Here is a 25249-nt window from a genome sequence, read left to right on the forward strand (position 1 = left end):
AAGAAAGGAGAGCCCCCGGCCTCTTCTCGAACAGCAAGAAATGGTGAGGAGAAAGGAGACCCCAGGCCCCTGGCAGCCAAAACCAGGGGAGCATTACACATCGTGACAGTGCAGGAACATCTGTGCAGCAGCAGGCCCCAGCTCCTTTGTGTGTTTGTGTCTCCAGTGGGGACACTCGCTGTGTTGCTGCTGCGGACTCAGGATCATGGGATTTGGAGCTTGGCCGAGGTCTCTAGGGTCTGATCTCCAAGGGAATCCCTGGGGCGAACATTTAGAAATGGAGGGCAGAGTTCCACATGCACAAATGTGCTCCTGGACGTGCCCCCAGGTTTGCACACGCAGTCAGGGTGAATGTGGTGCAGATGGCTCACTGGATTGTACCCTGGGTGGAGATCTTAACTTGTCCAAAGCGGGGGAAAGTAACGGGAGGCCATTGTAACCCGGCAGCCTGTTATATCCCATTGTCATTGAAACACAGAGCAGAGTCACTGGAATGATGTACAATGAGCTCTTTGAAGTAAAGGGACCTGCTGATCAGGGCTGCCCGGCTCCTGCTGAGGTTACAGAACCAGGAGTGTCCAGCCCTATGTGTGGCAATGTGTTTGGAGCAGGGAATTAGACAGGAGAAGGTGCTGCCCCTTCTAGATATTTCCTTCCTGGGGAGCACCAGGCAGCTTGCTCAGAAGCTGGCGAGTTCTGTGGGGCAGGAAGACCGGAGCTTCACCAGCACTGCGCCCACAGACATGCGGTTCTGCCATCAGAGCCGGGGCAGGGAGGGAAACGTGCTTGATTTCCATCCTCTCTGCTGACTGAGTGTCTCTTTGCTTTGTATTCAGAGTTCTGGAACTGAGCATATCCTTTCCGATGGAATCCGAACTCACTATTTCAATATTTGACCATGATTTGGTTGGGTCTGATGACCTGATTGGGGAGACGAAGATTGACTTGGAGAACCGATTCTACAGCAAACACCGAGCTAACTGCGGAGTGGCCTCCCAGTATGACACGTACGTTCCAGAACACGGGGCTGGCATATGTGTCTTTCTTTCATAAAATCATCCATGTTGAGGCTAGAAGGAACCCTTATGACCATTTAGCCTGATCTCCTGTATTACACTGGCCAGAGAGTTTCATCCAGGGTTTCCTGCGTCCAGCCCATCACTTCTGGATGAACTAGTTACGTAGTATGGAGCCTTGCTGATGTTATGCTGGATGGTGCTGATGGCTGCCATCAGTCACAGACTTGGGTCATGTCTACACTAGCACTTACGTTGGCCAAACTTTTGTTGCTCAAGCGTGTGGAAAAAACTCCCCCACCCCCGCAGGCGACATAAGTTTTGCCGGCATAAGCACTCCTGCTGCTGTAAGCTGGTATGTGTAGACATGGCTGAAGTTAAAGCTTATGGGCATGCTAGGCACCTTTTGTTCAATGTAAATGGAGGGAGCAATTAAATGCCCCCTTGTGTAGTGACAGCGGAAACAGTATAAGCCACTGCTCAAGCACTGGCAGCATGGCAAGGCCTGAGCAGAAGTTAAGTTATGTGAGCTGTGGGGTTTCCCTTGGGATTGACTGCAAATGCAGGGCCTGGGGCATTGATTGGTTGTAGCTGTGTGCATGGGTGTGGGAGAGGCAGAAAGCCAGGAGAGAGTGAGAGAAGCAGTGGTGAGTGTGGCCCTGGGAGGAAGGGCAACAGGACTCTCTGGAAAGGCAGCCTTGGTTCTTCGTCAAGTAGATGCAGCCATGTATTCCACTTAGGTGTTTGCGCGATCAGCGCACCGAAGCCAGAGAATTTTCCTAGCAGTACGTGTGGGAGGTGGCGCTCGTGCCTTGTGATCATAGTCCCTCCTCTGGCTATATGAGGTGCTGCTTTGATCCCGCTCAGTTCCTTCTTAACGCCTGTGGCTGGCGTCGAGCTCTGTGGTTCTTAACCTCACAATTCCTATCCCTTTTTGTGACCTTTAAGTTGTAGATAGCTGTATATAGGTAGTTCACAGTCCCCTAGAGTTAATATAGTTAGAGTTAGTTAAGTTTTCACCGGGATTTAAACAGTGTCCATTGTGCAGGGGAGCGATCTGTAACAACGACCCCTACATGAGGTGCTTGCTCTGCTTCGGCGAAGCGCACGTCAAGACGTGGTATTCAGTTTCTAAATCATTCACCTAATGGACTCAGGGAGCGAGGGATCTTCATGTGAAGCAGCACCTGCTTGAAGAGGCCATGCGGCCTGCTTTGGCTCAGAGGTCGCCCTCGGGTTCAGAGCGTGTTGCCACTTCACGCTCTGGAGCTGGTGCCTCTCTCAGGAGATGGAGAAGATACTCTCCGTCGAGTGCACCGAGGAAATGGTCTCATAAGACCAGTCGAGACCACTCCAGGCCTCAGGGAGACTCTTCCTCCTCCAGGAGGAGTATGGACCAGCACGGTGTTCCTCCCGGCACATGGGATAGAGCAGGTCCTTCCAACTGCTCCCCACAACTGTGTAGTGAAGGGAGAGTCCCTGAACTGTCGGCTCCGGTTCCGGCTCTGGGGCATCCGTTGAGTCTGGTGCCAATGAGGGAGATGCAGACACCAGCTCTTGCCACGCCAACGGCATAACAGGTGGTAATGGACCTCCTCTGCCTTTCCATCCTGATTTCTCCCTTGGTCCAGGACTTTGTCAGGGCCACATCATACTGGGTGGGCTGTTGAATGTTCTGCCCCAGGCACACCGGCCACTGCTGGGGCACCCTCCCCACCGCAGCAGAGTTTGGGTGTGGGAGGGGGCAGGGGGTTGGGGCACAGGACGAGGTGAGGCGGACTCTGGGCGGCTCTTACCTGGTGTTGTCAGACACCACCGGTGTGGTGCTCTGCTCTGTCCAATGTTGATAACAGTCGACTGCGTGCGTGTGCTCCCTCTGTGTGCTGCCCCGGCTCTGCACAGATCGCTGACACAGCAGACCCCGAGAGAACCCCCAATGACCACAGACTCCGATAAGGTACGAAGGCACCCGGCCAGGTTTATTGCCAAACGAAACACAGTCTCTAGCTCCCCGGATCAGATGTCTACAGTTCTGCTAGTACATATGTGCTCCCTGACAATGGACACAGCTCAGTCAGTGGTGGGACACTCCATTGCCCCCTAGGCTGGACAGAGACACCGCCCCAGGGGTGCATTCTCATACACAGGTACAAACAAGTTACACGTCACTCCTGACATATCGAGGTGCAACCCCTCTATGCTGTAAGGTGCCGCCTCTCACCTTGTACATGGTGGTTTGAACAAAACAGCTCTATCCACCATATTACCCTTTTGCCCCTGTCTTTAGGATGGGTCCGCCTGTCCCTTGTTATCTGTGTGGAATGTGCAAGTATCGGAGTGTTCTGGTATCATCCTGGCATATGTTTATATCTCTAGTGTCCAGGACCTTTTAGATATGTGTGTTTTTGCAACGTCCGCCCTTTCTTTGCCAGCGTCTGTGAGCAGGGCCTGCCTCTGGCTCACAGCTTAACTTTGCTTTATGTTAGCAAAGTCTTGACCATTACTTTAGCTCAGGCCTTAGGCCTCAAACCGGGCCTCTGATACCAGGGTGTATGTGTCAGGGCCTCACCTTACTACAACTGGGGGGCTCCCCGGCAGTGACGACACACGTCCCCCGCGCTCAGCTGCTAGGCGGAGGCATGGCCCGGCAGCTCTGCAGGCTGCCTTTGCCCAGAGCGCTGGCTTTGCAGCTCCCATTGTCCGCGAACGGCGGCCGGTGGGAGCTGCGGGGGCAGAGCCTGCACTTCCGCAGGCTGCCACTGAACAAAAGGGCTCTACATTTAAAAAAAAATTACAACTTTTAATGCAAATGGACTGATTAAGTGACAGAGCAAATGCAAATCAGCTATGCAGAAGTCTGGATGTGCTCCGGGAAACTAATGCGTGTATTGGTGTGTGTGTGCAGAGACCTGCACGTTTACCAGCGAGTCTGCAGGAGAGGTTCAAACTTGAAATCTCAGGTGCTGCAACATTGGCCAACCCAAGTCTCTGAAGAGATCTCTTGAAAATTGGTACATTTTGCATATGGCAGCCAAGAATTATTATAACATGAACTAAAAAAATACATTCATACTAGTTATTCATGAATATAGTAATGATCCATTGACATCATTCATCATCATGATCATTCCTTAAACATTTTTGAAACTGGGGTAATTCCCAAACAAAAAATTCAGTTACATTTATGTTAAGGTTCCTAAACTAATCTTTGCCCCCCACCCCTTCGAAAGCCCCCACTCAGTTGTACTGGGGCAGATTTTGTCTTGCTAAGTTGTTTAGACCCTTATAAAAAGAGCCACAGAAGAATAAGATAATGATTTCAATGCAGGGAAGTTTGGAAGTTCGAACAGAACAGGTTGCTTGTGAGCTTGCTATTTCTACAAGAGAGGACAGGACTTTATCACTTTGGATAGAGCCCCATGTATATGGACACCCTCCAGCAACTTTACATCCAGAATTTCCCAGCAAAGATCACTGCTGTCATTTCTTCTATTGCTTTTATTTGGCTAATGGGTGAAGTGAGGTGGGAGATTTCTCTTCATGGGCCTGTTACTGCCTCATTATCCAAGAGGGAGAGGTTCTTAGTCTCTTGATAAGCCAACAGCTTGCTTCATAACCTTCCCTAGGGAGCCTATAGGGAGTGCTTTCACAGTACTCTGGCAGCCCCACCCGCCTAGTGGAGAGTCTGCCAGAGGAGGCAGTTCTCACATCCCAGTAGAAATATTATCTATCGTGGCTACAACAGGGAGAATCGTGTACGTTTGAACCTCCTCTCCCCTCCCCACAGAGATGGCTATAACATGTGGCGAGATGCTTTCAAGCCCACCCAGATCTTGGAGAGTTTGTGCAAGAAGAGCTCTCTCCCCTCGGCAGAGTACAGGCGGGAGGAGGTCAAAGTGAACAACAAGATCTTCAAGGTCCCTCCTGAGGCTTTCCCTGAAGGTACCGTGTGTGTCTGGGGGGAAAGTTAACTCCAGGTGTTTTCAAGGGTGACCAGCTCTTGCCTTCTGTCAGGCCTTCAGCTGTGCGAGGCTCATGTCTTGGGGTGCACTCTGAGCCCCCCTTTCCTCACTGACTGGACCAACCACTCGGCCACTGTTAGCACGTTCCGAGGAGCTCCAGCAGCATGTTCAGAGCTGCACAGGCCACGCGAGACAATGTGGCACCTGAACCAAGGTGTTCATAGTTGAAGGGCTGATTGTGAACCCCTTACTCACTTTGGTGAGCAGTCACTTATGTGAGTTTACCCACTAACTATGAGTAACTGCTCACTAATGTGAGTGGGGTTCACAATGTGACCTCAGATTAGACAGAGAATGGAGTTATACCAAGTGGCAACGTGGCCCAGACTGGGCAGTCCAAACACTAATTCCTAGCCGGTGCTTGAGCCTAGGGTGACCAGATGTCCCAATTTTATAGGGGCAGTCCCAATTTTGGGGTCTTTTTCTTATATAGGCTCCTATTACCCCCCACCCCCTGTCCCGATTTTTTGCACTTGCTGTCTGGTCACCCTACTTAAGCCCTATGGACCAGCTGCCCTGCTGAGCGTCAGCCCTTCACGCAGGCCGTGTGTGCTAGGTTTGGTTTGATTGTTTCTTTTAACACTCCCCCTGAGAGAGCTTTGCTTATTTTTCATTGAAGCTACAAGGGACAGTCCCTGTATGCAGCTGTTTGTGACCAGCTGTCCATCGTTGACAGGCTGACAGATCTCCTTACTGCGTTTTCTTTGTGCTTTTATTTTCCATTATCCTTCATCTCATTCAGGCTGAACCACCTGTGCCTCACGCATGCCCCAGTCTCACTTACACATGGAGGGAGGCTGGATTTAGCTGCATAGGCTGAGCTGAACATGCAGCATATGGAAAACACCACAACCCACTTATCCCAACACCACACATGCATGTGAAATGCAGCCTCCCATGAGAGCGTTCTGCTGGTCAGCGGAGATCTGGGGAGTTGAACTCCCCCCAGAGGGCAGGGACCCTGCTTTGGGAGGTTTGGTTCCCCCACTTCTCCTGTTCTGGGGGGTGGGGTAGCAGGCGCTCACTGTCATTTTCCCTTGTTTCTCTTTAGTTGAATCTTTACTCAAAAGATTTCTCCACCTCACTCTGCCTTCTTCAAAAGCAGCTCCCTGGGCCTTTTAACCACTTCTCCTCTACACAGCTCTCCCCTTCTTCTTCCCCCCATTCCGTTGTTCTGTGCAGACGTTTGGTGTGCTCGGATGCTCCCGCCTTCTCCCTTACAGCTCTAGTCATCATTGTTGATCTGGCTGGCCGCATGTCTTTAGACCCTTCTGACTGGCTGCCTTGTGTTCTAGAGGCCTTTGTAAAAGACAAGAGAGAAATGGATGACGAGACTTGGTCAGCATATGATGAGCAGAAGGCTTTGTATGTCCTGCAGCACTGGGATGAGATGCCAGAGTACGGGTACAAACTGGTCCCGGAGCATGTGGAGGTTCGGTCCCTTTACAACGCAGAGAACCCTGGACTCGTGCAGGTGAGACTAACGTATTTATTCACACCAGAGTACCACTGTGTTCTACGCCTAGAGAAGCTCTTTGGGCCGGCTGGTCACACCCTTAGCCAGAACATGACTGTTCTTCACCATCTCCTCCCTGGGGCTTTGTCCAGTCCAGCAGGAACTGTCCCAAGCAATGGAGTTCCCACCTCTGCCCTTGGCAAACTTCCACACTGGACTAGATCTCATCAACAACAAAGGTTTCCTGACATTCAGCAGTTTCTCCCCCCATATCTTGCCTGTTTTGTCTACATTTTCCTCAATTGCTCAGATTTGTCCAGCGACTCCTAACTCCCCCTGCAGCACCATGGGCAATTCTTCACCATATCTCAGGGTCACATCCTTCAACTGTTTGTCATTTTTCTGATAGTGAAGTGACCATCACTGAACACAGTAAATCATTGCCATCTCCTCGGAGTGCAGGGCTTTTCATCCTACAGACAGCAGCACACTGTGCTTGGAGAGCAGTTGGTTTAGACTGTAGTGAATAGGGCACTGGACTGGGAGTCAGAAGACCTGTATTTCATTCCTGGCTCTGCCACTGATTGCTATGTGACCTTGGGCAAGTCACTTCCCCTATCTATGCCTCATTCTCCCAGTCTTTGCCTGTCTTGTGTCTTTATATTGCAAGCTCTTCAGGGCAGGGACATCCTGGCACAATGGGGCCTTGAGCTTGGCTGAAGCCTCTAGGCACTGCTATAGTACAAATAATGATAAAAAACTAAGGACCCAGCGATCAGTTAATAACTTATAGATAAAGTGCAGCCACTTCTGGGGAAGAACTTGGCAGCATTTTAAAGTGAGCAACAGCACGGCTCAGTGGCTTCAAGTAAGGAGCTGAAATTAGACAGAATGTAATGTAGATAGGCGTACATCATAGCTTTTAAGGCAAGAAGGCACCATTGTGCTCATTTAGTCTGACCTCCAGCATAGCACAGGCCAGAGAACCTCGGCAGGTGATTTCTGCTTGCTGTATCCAGCCCAGTAACTTGTGACTGAGCTAGAGCAGGTCATCTGGAGAGAGACATCCAGTCTTGAGTTAAAGACTTCAGGTGAGAGAGAACCTGCCACATCCCTGGTAAGTTGTACCAGTGGGTAATTACCCTCACTGCTAAAACCTTTCACCTTATTTCCAGTCTGAATGGATCTAGCCATTGGATCTTGTTCTGACTCTCTGCTAGACTGAAGAGCCCTCATCCATCTGCAGTCTTCTCCTCTCGTGGGTGTGTGTAGACACTTTTTAACATTCTCTTGGCTGAGCTGAATACCTTGATCTCTGTTAGTCTCTCGCTATATGGCAGGTTTTCCAGACCTCAAATCGTTCTTGTAGCTTTTATCTGAGTCTGCTCCCAAGTTTTCAACATCCTTTTTGAAGTGTGGACACCAGAACTGTGCACAGTATTCCTGTAATGGTCTCACCAGTGCCGTTTAGAGAGGTAATGTGCACCTCTCTGGCCTTACTTGATATTCCCCTGTTTATAAATCCAAGGATTAAATTCATCCTCTTAGCCACATCATTGCACAGTGAGCTCCTGTTCAGTTGGTTATCTGTAAGGACCTCTTCAGTCTCTCTCAGTCTCTGTTTTCCAGGATACCGTCCCTTATCTTGTTAGTGTGGCCTGCATTCTTTGTTCCTCGATGAAGGACCTTATATTGGTTGTATTAAAATTAGGTCAAGTGATTAAAAAAAATTAATTGCAATTAATCACATGATTAATCACACTGTTAAACAACAATAGGATACCATTTATTTAAATATTTTCTACATTTTCAAATATATTGATTTCAATAACAACATAGAATGCAAAGTGTACAGTGCTCACTTTATATTTATTTTTGATTACAAATATTTGCACTGTAAAAAAACAAGACGTATTTTTCAATTCACCTAACACAAGTACTGTAGTGCAATCTCTTTATCATGAAAGTTGAACTTACAAATGTAGAAATATGAACAAAAAACCTGCATTCAAAAATAAAACAGAGTCGACAAGTCCACTCAGTCCTACTTCTTGTTCAGCCAGTTGCTCAGACAACCAAGTTTGTTTACATTTGCAGGAGATAATGCTGCCCGCTTCTTGTTTACAATGTCACCTGAAAGTGAGAACAGGTGTTCTCATGGCACTGTGGTAGCCGGTGTTGCAAGATATTTATGTTCCAGATGCACTAAAGATTCATATGTCCCTTCATGCTTCAACCACCATTCCAGCGGACATGCGTCCATGCTGATGACGGGTTCTGCTCAATAACAGTGCAAAGCAGTGCAGACCAACGCATGTTCATTTTCATTATCTGAGTCAGATGCCACCAGCAGAAGGCTGATTTTCTTTTTTGGTGGTTTGGATTCTGTAGTTTCCACATCGGAGTGTTGTTCTTTTAAGACTTCTGAAAGCATGCTCCATACCTTGTCCCTCTCAGATTTTGGGAGGCACTTCAGATTCTTAAACCTAGGGTCAAGTGCTGTAGCTATCTTTAGAAATCTCACATTGGTACCTTCTTTGCATTTTGTGAAATCTGCAGTGAAAGTGTTCTTAAAATTAACAGCATGCGCTGGGTCATCATCCGAGAATGCTGTAAGATGAAATATATGGCAGAATGCTGGTAAAGCAGAGAAGGGGACATATAATTCTCCCCCAAGGAGTTCAGTCACAAATTTAATTAACGCATTATTTTTTAAACAAGTGTCATCCATATAGAAGCATGTCCTCTGGAATGGTGGGCGAAGCATGAAGGGGCATACGAATGTTTAGCATATCTGGCACGTAAATACCTTGCAATGCCGGCTACAAAAGTGCCATGCAAATGCCTGTTCTCGCTTTCTGGTGACACTGTAAATAAGAAGAGGGCAGCATTATCCCCTGTAAACGTAAACAAATTTGTTTGTCTGAGCTATTGGCTGAACAAGAAGTAGGACTGAGTGGACTTGTAGGCTCTGAAGTTTTACATTGTTTTGCTTTTGAGTGCAGTTATGTTACAAAAAAAGAAATCTACATTTGTAAATTGCTCTTTCACGTCAAAGAGATAACCCTACAGTACTGTATGAGGTGAACTGAAAATACTATTTATTTTGTTTCATTTTTACAGGGCAAATATTTGTAATAAAAAATAATATGCATTTTGATTTCAGTTACAACACAGAATACAATATATATGAAAAGATAGAAAAACATCCAAAATATTTAATAAATTTCAATAGGGTATTCTATGGATTAAAACTGATTAATTGTGATTAATTTTTTTAGATTGTAATTAATTTGTTTGAGTTAATTGCATGAGTTAACTGCGATTAATCAATAGCCCTAATTAAAATGCTTGCTATTTGTTTGAAGCCTGCTGACCAACCGCCCCAGACTGGTCTGTATCAGTGACCTGCCCTCTTCTCTGCGTACCGCTCCACCAGTGTTTGTGTCATCGTCCCACTGCATAAGTAACAATTGTATGTTTCCCCTTAGATAATGGATAACAATCTAGAATCAGGTTTGCCAAGATATCACGTTAATTTGACTAGTCCTATTTAAAAAAAATACACCACCGACAAATGCGGTGCGTGGTGCTAAGTACATAACTATCCTTTAGTTCCTGGTGTCAGCAGTCCCATGATTTTGCCCAGGGCTAATATCAGGCTAATCTAGGCCACCCGGTTTGACTTCTTTAAATATTGGCCCAACATCAGCTTTCTTCCTGTTCTCTGGAACATCCCCAATATCATCTGTCCAGAAGTTGAGCCACTTCTTTTAAAACTCTTGGATGCACATTGTTCAGATCTGCTGATAGAAAACAAAACAAAACATAATTGCCCCAAAGGGAACTTGTCCAGGATTCCAGGTTATCGCCCTGCTTTGCAAAAGTGTTGGGAGATCTTTATAGCAAAGAAGAAGAAAGAGCGTGAGAGGCAGTGAATCTCCTCTGTACATGTAGTCACTGCCATATGTCAGGGCTGTGGGCATGCACACATCTAGTTAGATCAGAAGTGGGCAAACTACGGCCCGCGGGCCACATCCGGCCCGCAGGACCCACCTGCCTGCGCCTTGAGCTCCTGACCTGGGAAGCTAGCCCCCAGCCCCTCCCATGCTGTTCCCCCTCCCCCACAGCCTCAGAGCCCCATGCTGCCGGCGCAATGCTCTGGGGGGCCGGGCAGCGCAGTTGCAGAGCTGCGGCCTGACCCGGTGCCCTGGGCGGCACGGCTGTAGTGCTGCCAGCCACTGGTGATCCCGGCAGCGCGGTAAGGGGGAACGGGGGGTTGGATAGAGAGCAGGGGAGTTTGAGGGTGTGGTCAGGGATGTGGATAGGGGTCAGGGTGGTCAGAAGTCCCGGGGGGGGAAGTCAGGAATGAGGGCGGGGGTTGGATGGGGTGAGAGGGGGCGGTCAGGGGTGGAGGGTCTGGGGTTGGTCAGGGGACAGGGAGTAGGGAGTGGTGGATGGGGCAGGAGTCCCGGGGGAGCTGTCAGCGGGTGAGAAGCAGGGGGGTCAGATAGGAGGCGGGGGCCGGGCCATGCCTGGCTGTTTGGGGAGACAGCCTCCCCTAACCGGCCCTCCCTACAATTTTGGAAACCCGATGTGGCCCTCAGGCCAAAAAGTTTGCCCGCCCCTGAGTTAGATGAATTGATTCTAAGTGCAGAAGTGACCCCCAGTATAACTGAGACCGTAGGATCTCCCTGTGTTTGAACTAGAGCAGATATTTTAGAAAAACATCCGCTCTTCATTTAAACGTTGCCAGTGATGGAGAATCCACCACAACTAGAGCGGAGTGAATTGGCATCTGAGTTAGCACCCACTGAAATGAGCCAGGCCATTCGCCCCTCAGAACTGTTCTGTCAGGTTCTCGGCAGATGGAGCGCCCCCACCCCGTGTCACTCACATCACCTGGTGGAGGCATTCTTCGCACTCTGAACAGCTGGAGACTGACTGTTTGGAAATGACAGCTGAGACTCTAGGGAGCCTGCACCCCGGCTGGTCCCTCGTGCTCCCAGAGGAGCACTCAGGGTAATGCCGGCTGCAGGAAACGAGACAGGGCAGCAGAAATCGTACCTTCAACAGGGGCAGCCGGGGGAGGTGAAGCACAAAGGGCAACACCAGGCATTAATGATGTGCTGTGTGCTGCTGAGATGCTGTCCGGGGCACGCTCCCAGCTCTCCAGCTCTCCCCCAAACGCCTGGTGAGTACGGCTACGGACATCACCAGTAACATGGCGAGAACCGGGCCTGATAATGGACCGCAACACGCTGGCAGCGTAGCCAAAGCTACAGCATCACATCCCACAACAGGGAGCTGAGGGTCTCTCTGTACGGCATGGATGAGACCACACCGACGTTCTGCAGCTAGGCTCCTGGATCTCGCAGGCTGGCTGGATCTGTGCAGAACTTGGGTGAGAGCCCTGCAGCGAGGAGGAAGTGGTTGTGGTGACTCAGCAGGTAGCCCTCGTCCTTAGCCAGGACGGATTCAATACACAGGTGTGTGGCTGGGGCGCTCAGCTCTGGATGAGCTGTACAATGGAGAGCCTTATCGTATTGAGCAAGGCCAGTCTTTCAAAGGCAGCACCTCACTTGCTGATGCTACAGAACTGCATTGGTGTATATAGATGCCAAATGGCTAGCTGGCTATCGCAGGAGGCAGGGTGGCCTAGTGGCTAGAACACTGGCCTGGAACTCAGCAAACCAGAGTTCTTTTCCTGCTTCTGGTCTTATGGGTGATCTTGGGCAAATCACGTCGCCTCCCTGGGCCTTAGTTTCCCATCTGTAAAATGGGGCTAATGATACTGATGTCCTTGGTACCGCACTTTGAGATCCTATGTAAATTCACAGTGATCATCTCATCTGATCTCCTGTTCAGCACAGGCCAGAGAATGTCCCCACAATAATTCCTAGTGCAGGGCTTTGAGAAAAACAGCCAATTGATTTCAAAATTGTCAGTGATGGAGAATCCACCATGACCCTTTGTAAATTGGTCCAATAGTTACTCACTCACTATTTAAAAATGTTCACCTTATTTCCAGTCTGAATTTGTCTAGCTTTCCATTGGATCATGTTAGACCTTTCTCTTAGACCTTTCTCTGCTAGGTTGAGAGCCCATTATTAAATATTTGGTCCCCATGGTGGTGCTTATAGACTAATCAAACCCTTACCTTAACCTTCTCTTTGTTAAGCTAAATAGATTGACCTGAGTCTCTCATGATCAGGCAGGTTTCTAATCCTTTAATCTTTCTTGTGGCTTTCTTTGAACTTTCTCCAATTTATCAACATTCTTCTTGAATTGTGAGCACCAGAATTGGACCCAATTCCAGTAGCGTTCACATCTGTGCCAAACACAGAGGTAAAATAACCTCCCTATTGCTACTGGTGATTCCCCAGTTTATACATCCCAGGATCACATCAGCTCTTTTGGTCACAACACCACAATGGGAGCTCTTGTTCAGCTGATTGTCCACCACGATTCCCAAATTTTTTTCAGTGTCACTGCTTCCCAGGATAGAGCCCCCCATCCTGTAAGTATGGCTGACCGTCTTTGTTCCCAGATGTATACATTTACAATTAGCCCTGTTAAAACTCATATTAGATTAAATCTCAGGAAAAACTTCCTATCTGTAAGAACAGACGACAATGGAACAGATGTCTAGGGAGGTCATGGAAGCTCCTTCACTGGAGGTTTTCAAAAGGAGGCTGGAGAGCATCTGTCTTGGATGGTTTAGACACAACAAGTCCTGCATCTTGGCAGGGGGTTAGACTAGATGACCCTTGCGGGCCCTTCTAACCCATGGTTTTATGATATTGTTTGCTTGTGCCCAGTTTGCCAAGCAATCCAGAATACTCTGTATCAGTGACCTGCCCTCTTCACCATTTATCACTCCCCCAATGTTTTGTGTCATCTGCAAACTTTATCTGTGATGATTTTATGTTTTCTTCCAGGTCATTGAGAAAAATGTTAACTAACATAGGGCCAGGAACAGATTTCTGTGGGACCCTGCTACAAACACACCCACTCAATGATGATTCCCCATTTACAATTGTATTTTGAGACCTATCAGTTAGCCAGCTTTTAATCCATTTAATGTGTGCCATGTTAATTTTATATCATTCTAGTTTAATCAAAATGTCATGCAGTACCAAGTCAAGCGCCTTACAGAAGGCCATGTATGTTATGCCATCACTATTACATTTATCAACCAAACTTGTAATCTCATAAGAAAAAGATATCAAGTTAGTTTGGCAGGGTCTGTTTTCCATAAACCCATGCTGATTGATTATATTACTCTCCTTTAATTCTTTATGAATCAAGTCCCATATCAACCGTTTCATAATCTTGTCCAGGATCAATATCAGACTGATGGGAAGCCAAGCTGGGGAGGGGGGTGAGATGTTTTAGTAGAGAGCAAATTAAGGTTGCCACTGACAAGTATAAAACATCCAGTGAAGTGATGCTATTGTGAGATAGAAGAGAAATGTTCTATTTCAGTTTTACATAATAAATAACTTGTATTCAACCATTTTGTAAGGACACTGGTGAACCTCATGGTAACACCGTCCTGAGCAGACATTATTTCTTAAAATACTCCCCCCCCCCACCCCCCGCCCCTGCCATAAGGAAACATTTTAAATACAAGCAACTTCTACAATGTGGGCAGGCGGTTCCCAGCGATGGCAGGTGCTCTCTGTGTCCTGACGGGCTTGCCTTGAGGATTGCTGTGACCCAGAAGTGTGAGGAAGGGTCAGTGGTGTTGGGAAGAGGATTCTCTGGAGGTTAGGGAGTGGGAGAGTAAATCTGTTTGTGAATTCAGCCTTGATGAATCCTTTGAAACAGCTCAGCCCTTTCCTTTCTGCAGGGCTCCCTCCACATGTGGATTGACATGTTTCCAAATGATGTCCCAGCACCTCCCCCTGTCAATATCAAGCCACGGCTGCCAATCAGGTATAGGCCTGTAGGAGATGGGGACAGAGTCATTTCAAACCCAGTGTTTATACCGCAGCCTGGGGTCCTGCTCTGCATGACTCCCATGCAGTCTGTACCCATGAAGGGTGTGGCTGGGTGAGAAGGGCAGTCTAACTGATCTGTCAGCCTGGGAGGCTCACACTGCTTCAGCTCTGGGACCCTGGCACATCTCCATGGCTTCCTCTCTGTGCTGGTGCAGGGGGGCTGCAGGCCTCACCTCATCCTGCTCTCCCGAGGGACTCCCTCTGTCCCCGCATGCCGTGTGGCTGAGGGGAGGGAAAGCTGCTCCTGCCTCTCACACAGACATGGCTGGGAGGAGAGGTGTCCCCTAGGTTTACGCCTGCTCCCGGCAGAGACCAAACCCCAGACAGCAGTGTCCGAGCTGAAGCAGTACCACCGTCCGTGCACAGCTCAGCGCTGGTGCCTCAAAAACCCAAGGCTGGGCCATGACTTTTCTTCTTGCTGCTGTTTCTGCCGGACACGTGCTGGGCAGATTCCAGGACGCTGGAGATGTGCTTTGGTTCAGACACTTCTTTGTCCTAGAGTCTGCAAAACTGGGCCAGTGTGACATGACAGGGGCCTTCCACGAGGTGTCCTGGGCCCTGGCCTGAGCTGCAGAGGGCACAAGCACAGCACTAGGCTGGGTAGCCGGGCTGAGTGGGTGCTGCTGTAGGCCATTGTCCCAGGGGGGTAGTTTCGCCTGGCCCTGACAAACACTGAGCTGGAATGTGCTTTTCTAACCTGCCCTTGGCTTTCCCTTCTGGTAGTTACGAGCTACGCGTCATCATCTGGAACACAGACGACGTGGTTCTTGATGACGTTAATCCAATAACAGGAGAAACCTCCAGCGACATCTACGTGAAAAGGTGCCCAAGTTGATGGGGAATTGAATGACAGAGACAGCCGGAGGGCCAGAGAACGACTAGCTGGCCTGTCCAGTCTGACCCTGCCTGGATACTGTGCAGCACTCCCTACTGCCTGAGTCCCACAGACATCACCAGCCTCTCCTCGTATTTCACCAGCCATGGGGCTCCACCTCCTGGGGGAGACTAACTCACTGTCGATTTAGTCTACCCATAAAGGCCTTGGCCCTGATACCAACCCACACTTGTTCTTCAGAACATGTCAGTCCTCATCCCTATGACCCCTCAGCTCTCTGAGCCGACCAAGGCACTGTCTCCCCTTTACGTGGTATGCAGATTCTACACATCTTGGACCAGCTTACCAAAGCGTGCCATTCCTTCCCGCATTTTTTGCATCAGCAAAAAAAACTGAGCCTAGTTGTGGGCTCAGTTCCTATTATTTAGAAAACCAAGTGCCTAATTTGTCCCCATAATCAGATACTGGACCATCTAAATGGTGGGGTTTGCACCCCCAAAAAAGAGAGGTTGGAGAGAGGCCCCTTTAGAGCCCTCATAATGGTTGTGGCCCAGCATAGACCTTGCACCCCTGACATGCTCCTGTCTGCCATTCGAATCAGTTGAGCCTCGTTGGCTAAGCCCATTATTATTCTGAATAAGAGTTTGTTGCTGTGAGGTGCTGTCGAGCAGTGACTGAACGCTACCCCTTGGCCTGGGACCCTTGTTCCACCACCCTGTGGCTTAGTGATGCTGCACTTGGGGCTGCTTTAACATGACAACTGATGTTAATTGAGCTTCTTCTGCAGCTGGATCAAAGGTCTGGACCATGAGAAACAAGAAACAGACGTTCACTTTAACTCCCTGACTGGGGAAGGCAACTTCAACTGGAGGTTTGTGTTCCACTTCAACTACCTCCCAACTGAGAAGGAGATCTCCTATAAGAAGAAGGACTCCATCTTCTCCCTGGAGGAATCTGAGTTCAGGGAACCAGCTGTCCTGGTCCTTCAGGTCTGGGATTATGACAGGATTTCAGCAAATGACTTTCTAGGTACAGTATCTTCCTGCTGAGAGAAGGGGCTGTTTCTCTGTGCCTCGCCTTCTGCGCCTGCCCAGACCGCCTGCCCTGAGCTTTGCAGGAAATGGCTCCCAGTCAAGAAGGGAGCTCATTTACCCTCTTTTGCGTTTGCAGGCTCCCTCCTGGCCCACTGGTAGAACTTCTGTTTACAGCACCAGGGTCCTACCAGATTCCAGTTGACTCCTGGCATTGGGATTAAACTCTCTCATTCAGACCAGTTATTCATCTTCTGACCCATCTCTGCACTGTGCAGTACTGTTCCCCCTAACCGTGGAACGGGGGGCGAGTGAGCAGCTTCTTCCAAAGCTGACCCCAATGGGGCTCTGCATAGTGACCTTCACCTTCTCTCTGGCTCTTGCCTAGCCATCTTCCCGCTGCCTCTGAGCTCCCCCTGTCCAGGGACTTGGAGCCCTCATGCGGCTTTTGAAATACTGTTGTGTCCAAGGGTCAGCCTGAACCAGGGCCTTTGATTGAAGGGGGAAGCCTTCAGCTAGAGGTGGTGGCTGGTGATGCTGATGGCACTTAGATGGCACCACTTAGATGCATCCGATGAAGTGAGCTGTAGCTCACGAAAGCTCATGCTCAAATAAATTGGTTAGTCTCTAAGGTGCCACAAGTCCTCCTTTTCTTTTTAGATGGCATGGTGGCAGGTGCCTTAGAAATACCAGGGACAGACTGCTGACAAGTCTTCTCTCCTTTCAGGATGTTTCTTTCATTCTCAGACTGTGCAGCAAATGCTCCCCACTTCCATTATGCTTAAGTTATCCAAACTTTGAACCTTGGCACTAAACACTAGGCCCTCTGAGGGGAACAGAAGCATATGGATGTGCTATACTGCAAGCATAATAATACAGAAGGTTGGCAATTTTCTGCTGAAACAGTTTTGTTTGAAAATGCCAATTCATTGAACCTGAAGCGTTTCTTGGATGCATCTCAGATTTAGCCATTTTCAATGTGTTCTCTGGGAAAGCTGCCACCTTACCAGGCTGCAAATGAGCCCAGAGTTCATGGGGCCACAGCTCTGAGACAGCCCCACCGTATAGGCTGCCCTGTGCTCAGGAGACCCCAGTCTTCCAGAGTCTAGGGCTCCAGGGCACACAGCCAAGCAGGGCTTCCAGGCTCCTGCTGCAGAGCCAGGAGCCCAGAGCCAGGGTGTCTTGTCCCCATGGTGAGGATGCCCCAGAGCTGCAGGCCCTGAGAGCTGCTGGCTGAAACTGACATAGAGGTTCTGTTCACAGCAGCAGTGAAACTGACAAGAATGGCATTTGCAATATTGCTGTAGCAGTGGTGGTCCCAGGATATCAGAGAGACAAGCTTGTCTCTTTCACCAGCTGAAGTTGGTCCAATAAAAGATATTACCTCCCCCACCATGTCTTTTCAAGAATGTCAGTTTTATTCAGCTGCTGTCAGAGTCCCAGGAGCTGGTTGTGTGTGGGAAACAGCATGCGTCAATGTTTCCGAAATAATTTTTATTCAGGATTTCTGGTTTTCAGGAAATTTCAAAAAATTTAGATTCGTTATGATTTGGAACAAAACCAAATTTCTAAAAATGAAATTTCCTGTGAGCTGGAAATCCTGCATTTCGTCCAGCTCTAGGCAACACCTTTAACCACGACAAAAGCTCCTTTTATTCATTAACCCATTGCCAATCAATTCAAAAGGCTTCATTGGCATGGAAAGGCATATAAAGCAAACCTGCTCAGCAGTAAAAAGAACGAGAAGTACTTGTGGCACCACAAATTTATTTGGGCATAAGCTTTCAAAAAGCTTTCATGAAAGCTTTACGCCCAAATAAATTTGTTAGTCTCTAAGGTGCCACAAGAACTCCTCCTTCTTTTTGCTGATACAGACTAACATGGCTACCCCTCTGAAACCTGCTCAGCAGTGCCATCTACTGATGGCAAGAAGAGAACATTAGACCCAGAACATCGTGGTATTTCTGGGACATGAGCTGCTTACATTTGTGACAAAGACACAAAATGAGGGAAAGAGAACAGGAGGGAGCTGGCGATGGTGCTGGCATCCTGGCTGTAGCCTAAACAAAGCGTTCTCCCACCCCAGTGTCAAGATTTTATCATTCTGTACAGAACATGAGGGACAAGCTGGGGCATGAGAAGAAGGTAGATTTAGACCTAGAGGTACTGATGAGAGGCACAGTGTGGCAGAGCTCAGGTGTGACTCTGTATAGGAGACAGTGTGGTCAAATGGCTAGGCCGGAAGAGTGGGACTCAGCAGATCTGGTTTCTGTTCCAGGTTGTGCCACCAACTCAGCATGTGAGGCAAGTCACTTCCTCTCCCTCCGACCCTCAGTTTCCCCATCCCTAAAGTGAGGATAACACTGTTGATGGACCTTTGCTTTGAGAGCTACAAACGGAAATCACTGCCTCTGGTGGGAGTGTTACTGATTCTCTGGGGACTGGGATGGGTGCAGGCCAAGCAGCATGTTGATGCTGGCCCTAATGTGTTACTTGCATTGACACAAATGATCCACCCCTGAGGTTCTCACTTCCTGCCTGTCTTTGAAGGGTCCATTGAACTGAAGCTGAACGACATGGTGCGGGGAGCCAAGAGTTCTGAGCAGTGCACCATTAAGATGGCCAAGGAAAAGGCCACCCCCCGTTTCTCCATCTTCCGGAACAAGCGGATGAGGGGCTGGTGGCCCTTCATCAAACTGAAAGACCAGGAAGATGAGGAGCGAGAGGAGCGAGAGGCCAAGGAGAAGAAGAAGAAGAAGAAGAAGAGGAGGTCGATGAAGCCAGAAGACATTGAGTTTGCAGACCCCAGTGGGAACAAGTACCTCCTGACGGTAAGGAGCAGGAGAGAGGGGCAGAGCCCCTGTGCTGTGAGGCAGTGCTCAGTACCTGCCTGCCTGAGTTGTGGGGAGTGTGAGGCCTGCAGCTGGCATGGACTGGGCCATGGCTAACTGCAAAAGCTTTGTAGTGGGCGTGGGGCTGCATGCCCCAGGACTGGTGGGCATGGCAGAGAGCCTCGTAGCTCAGTGCTCTCAGCCTCCAGCTCAGCACTGTTCACAGCTTGTTTGCTTAGCTGAGCAGCCTGCTGGGGGCAGCAGGGTCTATGGGAGGTTTTTCCTGCTGTGCAGACGAGAGGAGGAGGGCTGGTGTGAAGGCATTGTCATTGGTGGGGGTGCAGCTGCTTCTCTGAGTCCCCTTTTCCTGGGCACAGGGCAGCCTCCTCCCCGGGCTGGTTCCAGCTTCCTGCCTGGGTTAGCAAGAAGTCAGGCCTGGTTCCCCAGTGAGCTCCAGCTGCCTGGATCTCACAGATGTTTCACCCTTCCCTGCCTAGTCTGTGATTCCTGTCAACAAGCACAGGAGAGGGCATGGGGTTGGCTGCCCCAGGGTCCCCCTGGGACTCAGACAGAGCCTAGCACTGGCAGTTACTGAATCAGCCATAGCGGTGAGATGTGATCATAGAATCCTAGAATATCAGGGTTGGGAGGGACCTCAGGAGGTCATCTAGTCCAACCCCCTGCTCATAGCAGGACCAACCCCAACTAAATCATCCCAGCCAGGGCTTTGTCAAGCCTGATCCTAGACTTGGCAAACATTTCCCCCGAAGGCCCTGAGCAGTCTCCTGTGGTTTGACTGAGGATGCTTCCCCCAAGGGCAGGAATATTTGGTAGCCGGGGATGTGGGGCTAGGAGCTGAAATGGCCCCTGACCTTGGCAATGACTAGTTGGAGTTTCCCAGCAAGGGAGAGGATAGCCAGGAGGTCCTGGGACTCTGAGGGGCCGTGGACAGGGCATGTGAAAATCAGCAGGTGTGGGGAGAGGTGCAGCCAGGATCTCAGCAGGGGGAGGGGGAGGGGGCTGCAGCCTGGCATGCTGCTGATATGCCTGCACCAGGTTCCCCCGCTCGCTGCACAAACCAGCCAGGTGCCAGGAGCTGAGGAAGCATGGCAGCAATGCGCCTGTGTTCACAACTCCACGCAGCAGCACCTAGCGCTGTCCCGGTGGGACCCGGCTGCGCGGTGGAGTGCAGGCTGGGTTCAGTGTGCCAGGAGGAAGGTCGTGTTCACTCCCGGTGGGCTGCTGGACAACGGCTCTGGCTTCTCTCACTGGGCAAGTGGAAGAGGGAGGCCTTTTGTGCCTGATCTCTGTAGAGGGCAGTCATTGTGCCGAGCACTTGTCTCGAGTGGTCATTCACCGGTCCTATGGAGTCTATGCTCAGGAGGATATGTCTAAAGCACCAGGAACGGCACTGTGACAGGGGGTATCAACCCGCACTGGGCAAACGGGGCGGCACTGCTCGACACACCGACCCCCCATGACAGGCGCAGTGCACAGAGCCCTGCGCTGGGCAGCTCCTGCCCTAGGAGATGAGCCTCGAGGAGGTGGCTCCATGGGCAGGGCAGCCTGCCAGGGCTCTGGTGTCTGGATGCTTCCTTGACTTGCTCCTGGTGGTGCTGGCGAGAAGTGAGTATTGGGAGTGTTGTGAGAGGCTCCGGAGGGCACTCCATGCAGGAGAGTGGGACACAGAGGCCAGAAAGGCCCCGAGGGGCAGATTTTCAAAGGTATTTAGGTGCCTATAGACACAGATTTTCAAAGTGCCTGAGCAGGTTTGGTGCCTGACTCCCACTGAGCGACTGTTGAAAACCTGGCCCTGCAACTCTAGACAAGACAGTATCAGCCTGGCTCGTCCTGAAGACGTGAGTGTGTCTCAAGTGTATTTCTCTGCAGGGTAAAGTGGAAGCTGAGTTCCAGCTATTGACTGCGGAGGAGGCCGAGAAGAGCCCTGTTGGTCTGGGCCGAAAAGAGCCTGAACCCCTGGAGAAGCCCAAGTGAGTATCAATCATAGAATCACAGGAGTGGAGGGAACCTCGAGAGGTCGTCTAGTCCAGTCTCTTGCACTCGTGGCAGGACTAAGTATTATCTAGACCAATCCTGCCAGGTGTTTGTCTAACCTGCTCGTAAACAGCTCCAATGATGGAGATTCCACAACCTTTCTGGGCAATTTATTTCAGTGCTTAACCACCCTGGAAGTTTTTCCTAATGTCCAACCCAAACAACCCTTGCTGCAATTTAAGCCCATTGCTTCTTGTCCTGTCCTTAGAGGTTAAGAAGAACAATTTTTCTCCCTCCTCCTTGTAACAACCATTTATGTAAAGGAAAACTGTTATCATGTGTCCCCTCGGTTGTCTCATCTCCAGACTACACAAATCCAATTCTTTCAAACTCCCTTCACAGGGCATGTTCCCTAGACCTTTAATCATTTTTGTTGCTCTCCTCTGGACTTTCTCCAATTTGTTCCCATCTTTCCTAAAATGTGGTGCCCAGAACTGGACACAATACTCCAGTTGAGGCCTAATCAGTGTGAAGTAGAGCAGAAGAATTACTTCTCATGTCTTGCTTACAACACTCCTGCTAATACATCCCAGAATGAGGTTTGCTTTTTTTGCAACAGTCCTACACTGTTGATTTATATTTAGCTTGTGATCCACTATGATCCCCAGATCCCTTTCTGCAGTACTCCTTCCTAGGCAGTCATTTTCCATTTTGTATGTGTACAATTGACTGTTCCTTCTTAAGTAGAGTACTTTGCATTTGTTCTTATTGAATTTCATCCTATTCAGACGATTTCTCCAGTCTGTCCAGATCATTTTGAATTTTAATCCTATCCTCCAAAGCCCTTGCAACCTCTCCCAGCTTGGTATTGTCTGCAAACTTTATAAGTGTACTCTCTATGCCATTATCTAAATCATTGATGAAGATATTGAACAGAACCGGACCCAGAACTGATCCCTGTGGGACCCCACTCATTATGCCCTTTCAGCATGACTGTGAACCACTGATAACTGCTTTCTGCTAACAGTTTTCCAACCAGTTTTGCACCCACCTTATAGTAGCTCCATCTAGGTTGTATTTCCCTAAATTGTTTATGAGAAGGTCATGTGAGATAGTATCAAAAGCTTTACTAAGGTCAAGATATACCACATCTACCGATTCCCCCCATCCACAAGGCTTGTTAGCTTTTCAAAGAAAGCTATCAGGTTGGTTTGACCTGATTGGTTCTTGACAATTCCATGCTTTTACTTATCACCTTATCTTCTAGGTGTTCGCTAATTGATTGCTTAATTATTTGCTCCTTTATCTTTTTGGGTACAGAAGTTCAGCTGACTGGTCTATAATTTCCCCGGGTTATCCTTATTCCCCTTTTTATAGATGGGCACTATATTTGCCCTCTTCCAGCCCTCTGGAATCTCTCCCGTCTACCATGACTTTTTGAAGAGAATTCCTCATGGCTCAGAAATCTCCTCAGTCAGCTCCTTGAGTATTCTAGGATGGATTTCAGCAGGCCCTGCCAACTTGTGCCACGTGCATGTGCCAGGCAGAGAGGCACTGGAATTTCAGGCTGGGGTTTGATACCATGCCTGCTCTCAGCTTGGGTCTGCCTGCGGCTGCACACAGGCCCTGAGGGAAAAGGGAGGAGCTTTCAGACTTAATGGAACCAAGATCAGAATCCAGGGACTGTTGGGGACTCCGGGGCTCAGGCTGTAGACAGTGAAGCCATCTCCACTGAGGGTGTGGGCTGAGTCCCTGGGGCGGAGCCATCCTGGCTGAGGCTGCAGGTGGAGTCCCTGGAGCACAGCTGTTCTGAGATATTTACTGAAACAAGCCATAGGGCTTGTGTATCACTGTAGTTGCGTCTGCACTAGGAGGGTACACTGATGTAACTACATTGGTTTTAGTGAGCTAGTTAAATTGGTGCAAAAATGGAGACCAGCCTTACTAACGAGGCCTTAGTTAGCTGCTCTGGTGGCTCAGCTGCCAGTGCAGTCATCCTGCAGGCCCCGCCGGTGTGTGCTCTGCATCCATCAGAAGATGAAAAGGGGGTGGGGGGGAGGATGAAAAGTCCCTCCCTCCCCCCGGGAGAGCCTATTTGTCATCTGCAGCGTGGGTGCCTTGCAGAACCCTGGTCTAGTGCAGGGTCCAGGCTCCAGAGAAAATAATACAAAAATAAGAATACCGATAACAATAAGTAAATACAAAGATTTTGTGGTCTGTTCAGAAGTGCCTGGCAGTCTGGATTTAGCCCACAGTCTGCCTATTAACTACCCCGGTCTAATGTCTGTGCAAGAATCCTACGAAGCCCCCAGATTGTGCTGGCAGTGAAGTGGATGCAGGGAATGGGGTCCTGTTTTGAAAGAATACATTGTAGGCACAGGCATCCATTTGAGTTTGGGGGCTCAGGGATACAGGCTGATCTGCACTGATCTGATACCTGGTTATTCGCAGCCCATGAGTAGCAGCAGCTAATGGTACGCTGTAGATTTCCAGGGCACTGAATTGGACTGGGGGGAGCTTTGCTTTGCTTTGCTTTGTCTGAGCTCAACGGCCTTTTCCATTCTCTGTTCTAGCCGTCCAAAAACATCCTTCAACTGGTTTGTGAATCCCATGAAAACCTTCATCTTTTTCATCTGGAAGCGGTACAAGAAGTACATCATTGCTTTGGTCATTATTGCTGTAGTGACTATCTTCCTGGTCCTTTTACTCTACACAATGCCTGGGTACATCAGCCAGAAGATCATCAACGGATAAGTGCGGTCAGAGACTGGTCTCCCCAGAGGACCATGGCTGTTGCTCCAGAAATTGACATTTTATACCAAATATTTTAAGGACAGGTTGCCAGTGGCTGAAGGTGCTGGGACTCTTTGTAAATGCTGCATCGGGAGGAAGAGGAGTGGAGAAGCTGCCCTTTCTGGGTAGTTGTATTTCACACTTAGAACTTGTGATACACTGTGATTATAGCTCTGTGGAGCAGAGCGATAATGATTTGGGTAAAATGTTTGGTTTTCATTAGTTGGGAGGAATCTGTCCCAGCTGGGGTTGGCTGTGGGGAGATTTGCAACGAATATCAGCTCTGTACCTCCCTCCCTTGCGCTAAGCAGAGGAGCCTCTCTTACAGGAGTGGGAGGAGCGGTGCTGCTTTCTCTGCATGGCGTCAGTGTAATAACGCGGAGTAGGGTGACCAGATGTCCCGATTTTATAGAGACAGTCCTGATTTTGGGAGCTTTTTCTGTTACCCCCCACTCCCATCCCGATTTTTGACACTTGCTGTCTGGTCACCCTAACGCAGAGGCTTTTCACCCAGAGAACGCAGCGCACTTTACAAGGTGGCGGAGCGTTCCTGTCCCCTTTGTACAGATCAGAGAGTCAGGGCATGTCTGCGCTATGGAGACTATGTTGCGGAAGGGGTTTTTCCATTGCCATAGGACCAACAGCTGTGCTGACGCTGGGCATTAGGTTAGAGCTGTGTCAGTCAGGAGGTGTCTGACTGATGTCAGCCTGGCGGTCAAGCGTAGACCAGGCCTCAGTGGCAGAGCTGGGACCAGCAGAGTGACAAGTAGAGAAACTAGAGAGGAGCTGCAGCAGGCCAGCAAAGTGAGCAGGGGAAAAGAATGAAGGAGCCAAACTGTTCATGACCCTCACCACGACTTGGGTAGGGGTGAGGGACAGGCAAAGTCTGAGTCCACTTGTGAGCTGGGGTTTCCCAGCCAAGCGTGCACCCCAGCCCGCCCTCCACACTGCTGTTAAACACGCTTCTTTGCATTTAGTAAGGCTGGACTTGAAGCTCTTTTTAACCCTTGTGTTAGACCTTTACTCCCTCTGGAATAGAAACCCCCAAAGGATCTGACCCATTACCTGGTGCTTCTCATCCACTCAGCATTTGCTAGGGTTTCCCAGCTGGCTTTCAGAGGCCTGGTCTGTACCCAAACTTAGCTCAGCCTAGCTACCTGGCTCAGGGCTATGAAAAATGTCACTTCCTGGGCGCTATTTGGGTTGCCCTAACCCCCACTGTAGATGCAAGAATTCTCCCATTGACCCTGCTGCCGCCTTGCGA

The 25249-nt window shown here is 49.5% G+C and overlaps 1 protein-coding gene across 1 annotated transcript in view; it reads left to right on the forward strand.

Moving 5' to 3' along the window:
* LOC144273498 (fer-1-like protein 4) overlaps positions 1 to 23946 on the forward strand; it is a 103816-nt gene extending 79870 nt beyond the window's left edge. Inside the window, exons 37-45 of the mRNA XM_077832115.1 lie at positions 837 to 1007; positions 4804 to 4958; positions 6334 to 6512; positions 14350 to 14435; positions 15224 to 15322; positions 16123 to 16364; positions 18917 to 19197; positions 21088 to 21188; positions 23766 to 23946. Coding sequence (XP_077688241.1) covers positions 837 to 1007; positions 4804 to 4958; positions 6334 to 6512; positions 14350 to 14435; positions 15224 to 15322; positions 16123 to 16364; positions 18917 to 19197; positions 21088 to 21188; positions 23766 to 23946 — 1495 coding nt within the window. The remainder of the gene's footprint in view (positions 1 to 836; positions 1008 to 4803; positions 4959 to 6333; positions 6513 to 14349; positions 14436 to 15223; positions 15323 to 16122; positions 16365 to 18916; positions 19198 to 21087; positions 21189 to 23765) is intronic.
* Positions 23947 to 25249: the final 1303 nt, after the last annotated feature.

This window comes from Eretmochelys imbricata, chromosome 13 (assembly GCF_965152235.1).
Source record: "Eretmochelys imbricata isolate rEreImb1 chromosome 13, rEreImb1.hap1, whole genome shotgun sequence".
Lineage (NCBI taxonomy): Eukaryota > Metazoa > Chordata > Testudines > Cheloniidae > Eretmochelys > Eretmochelys imbricata.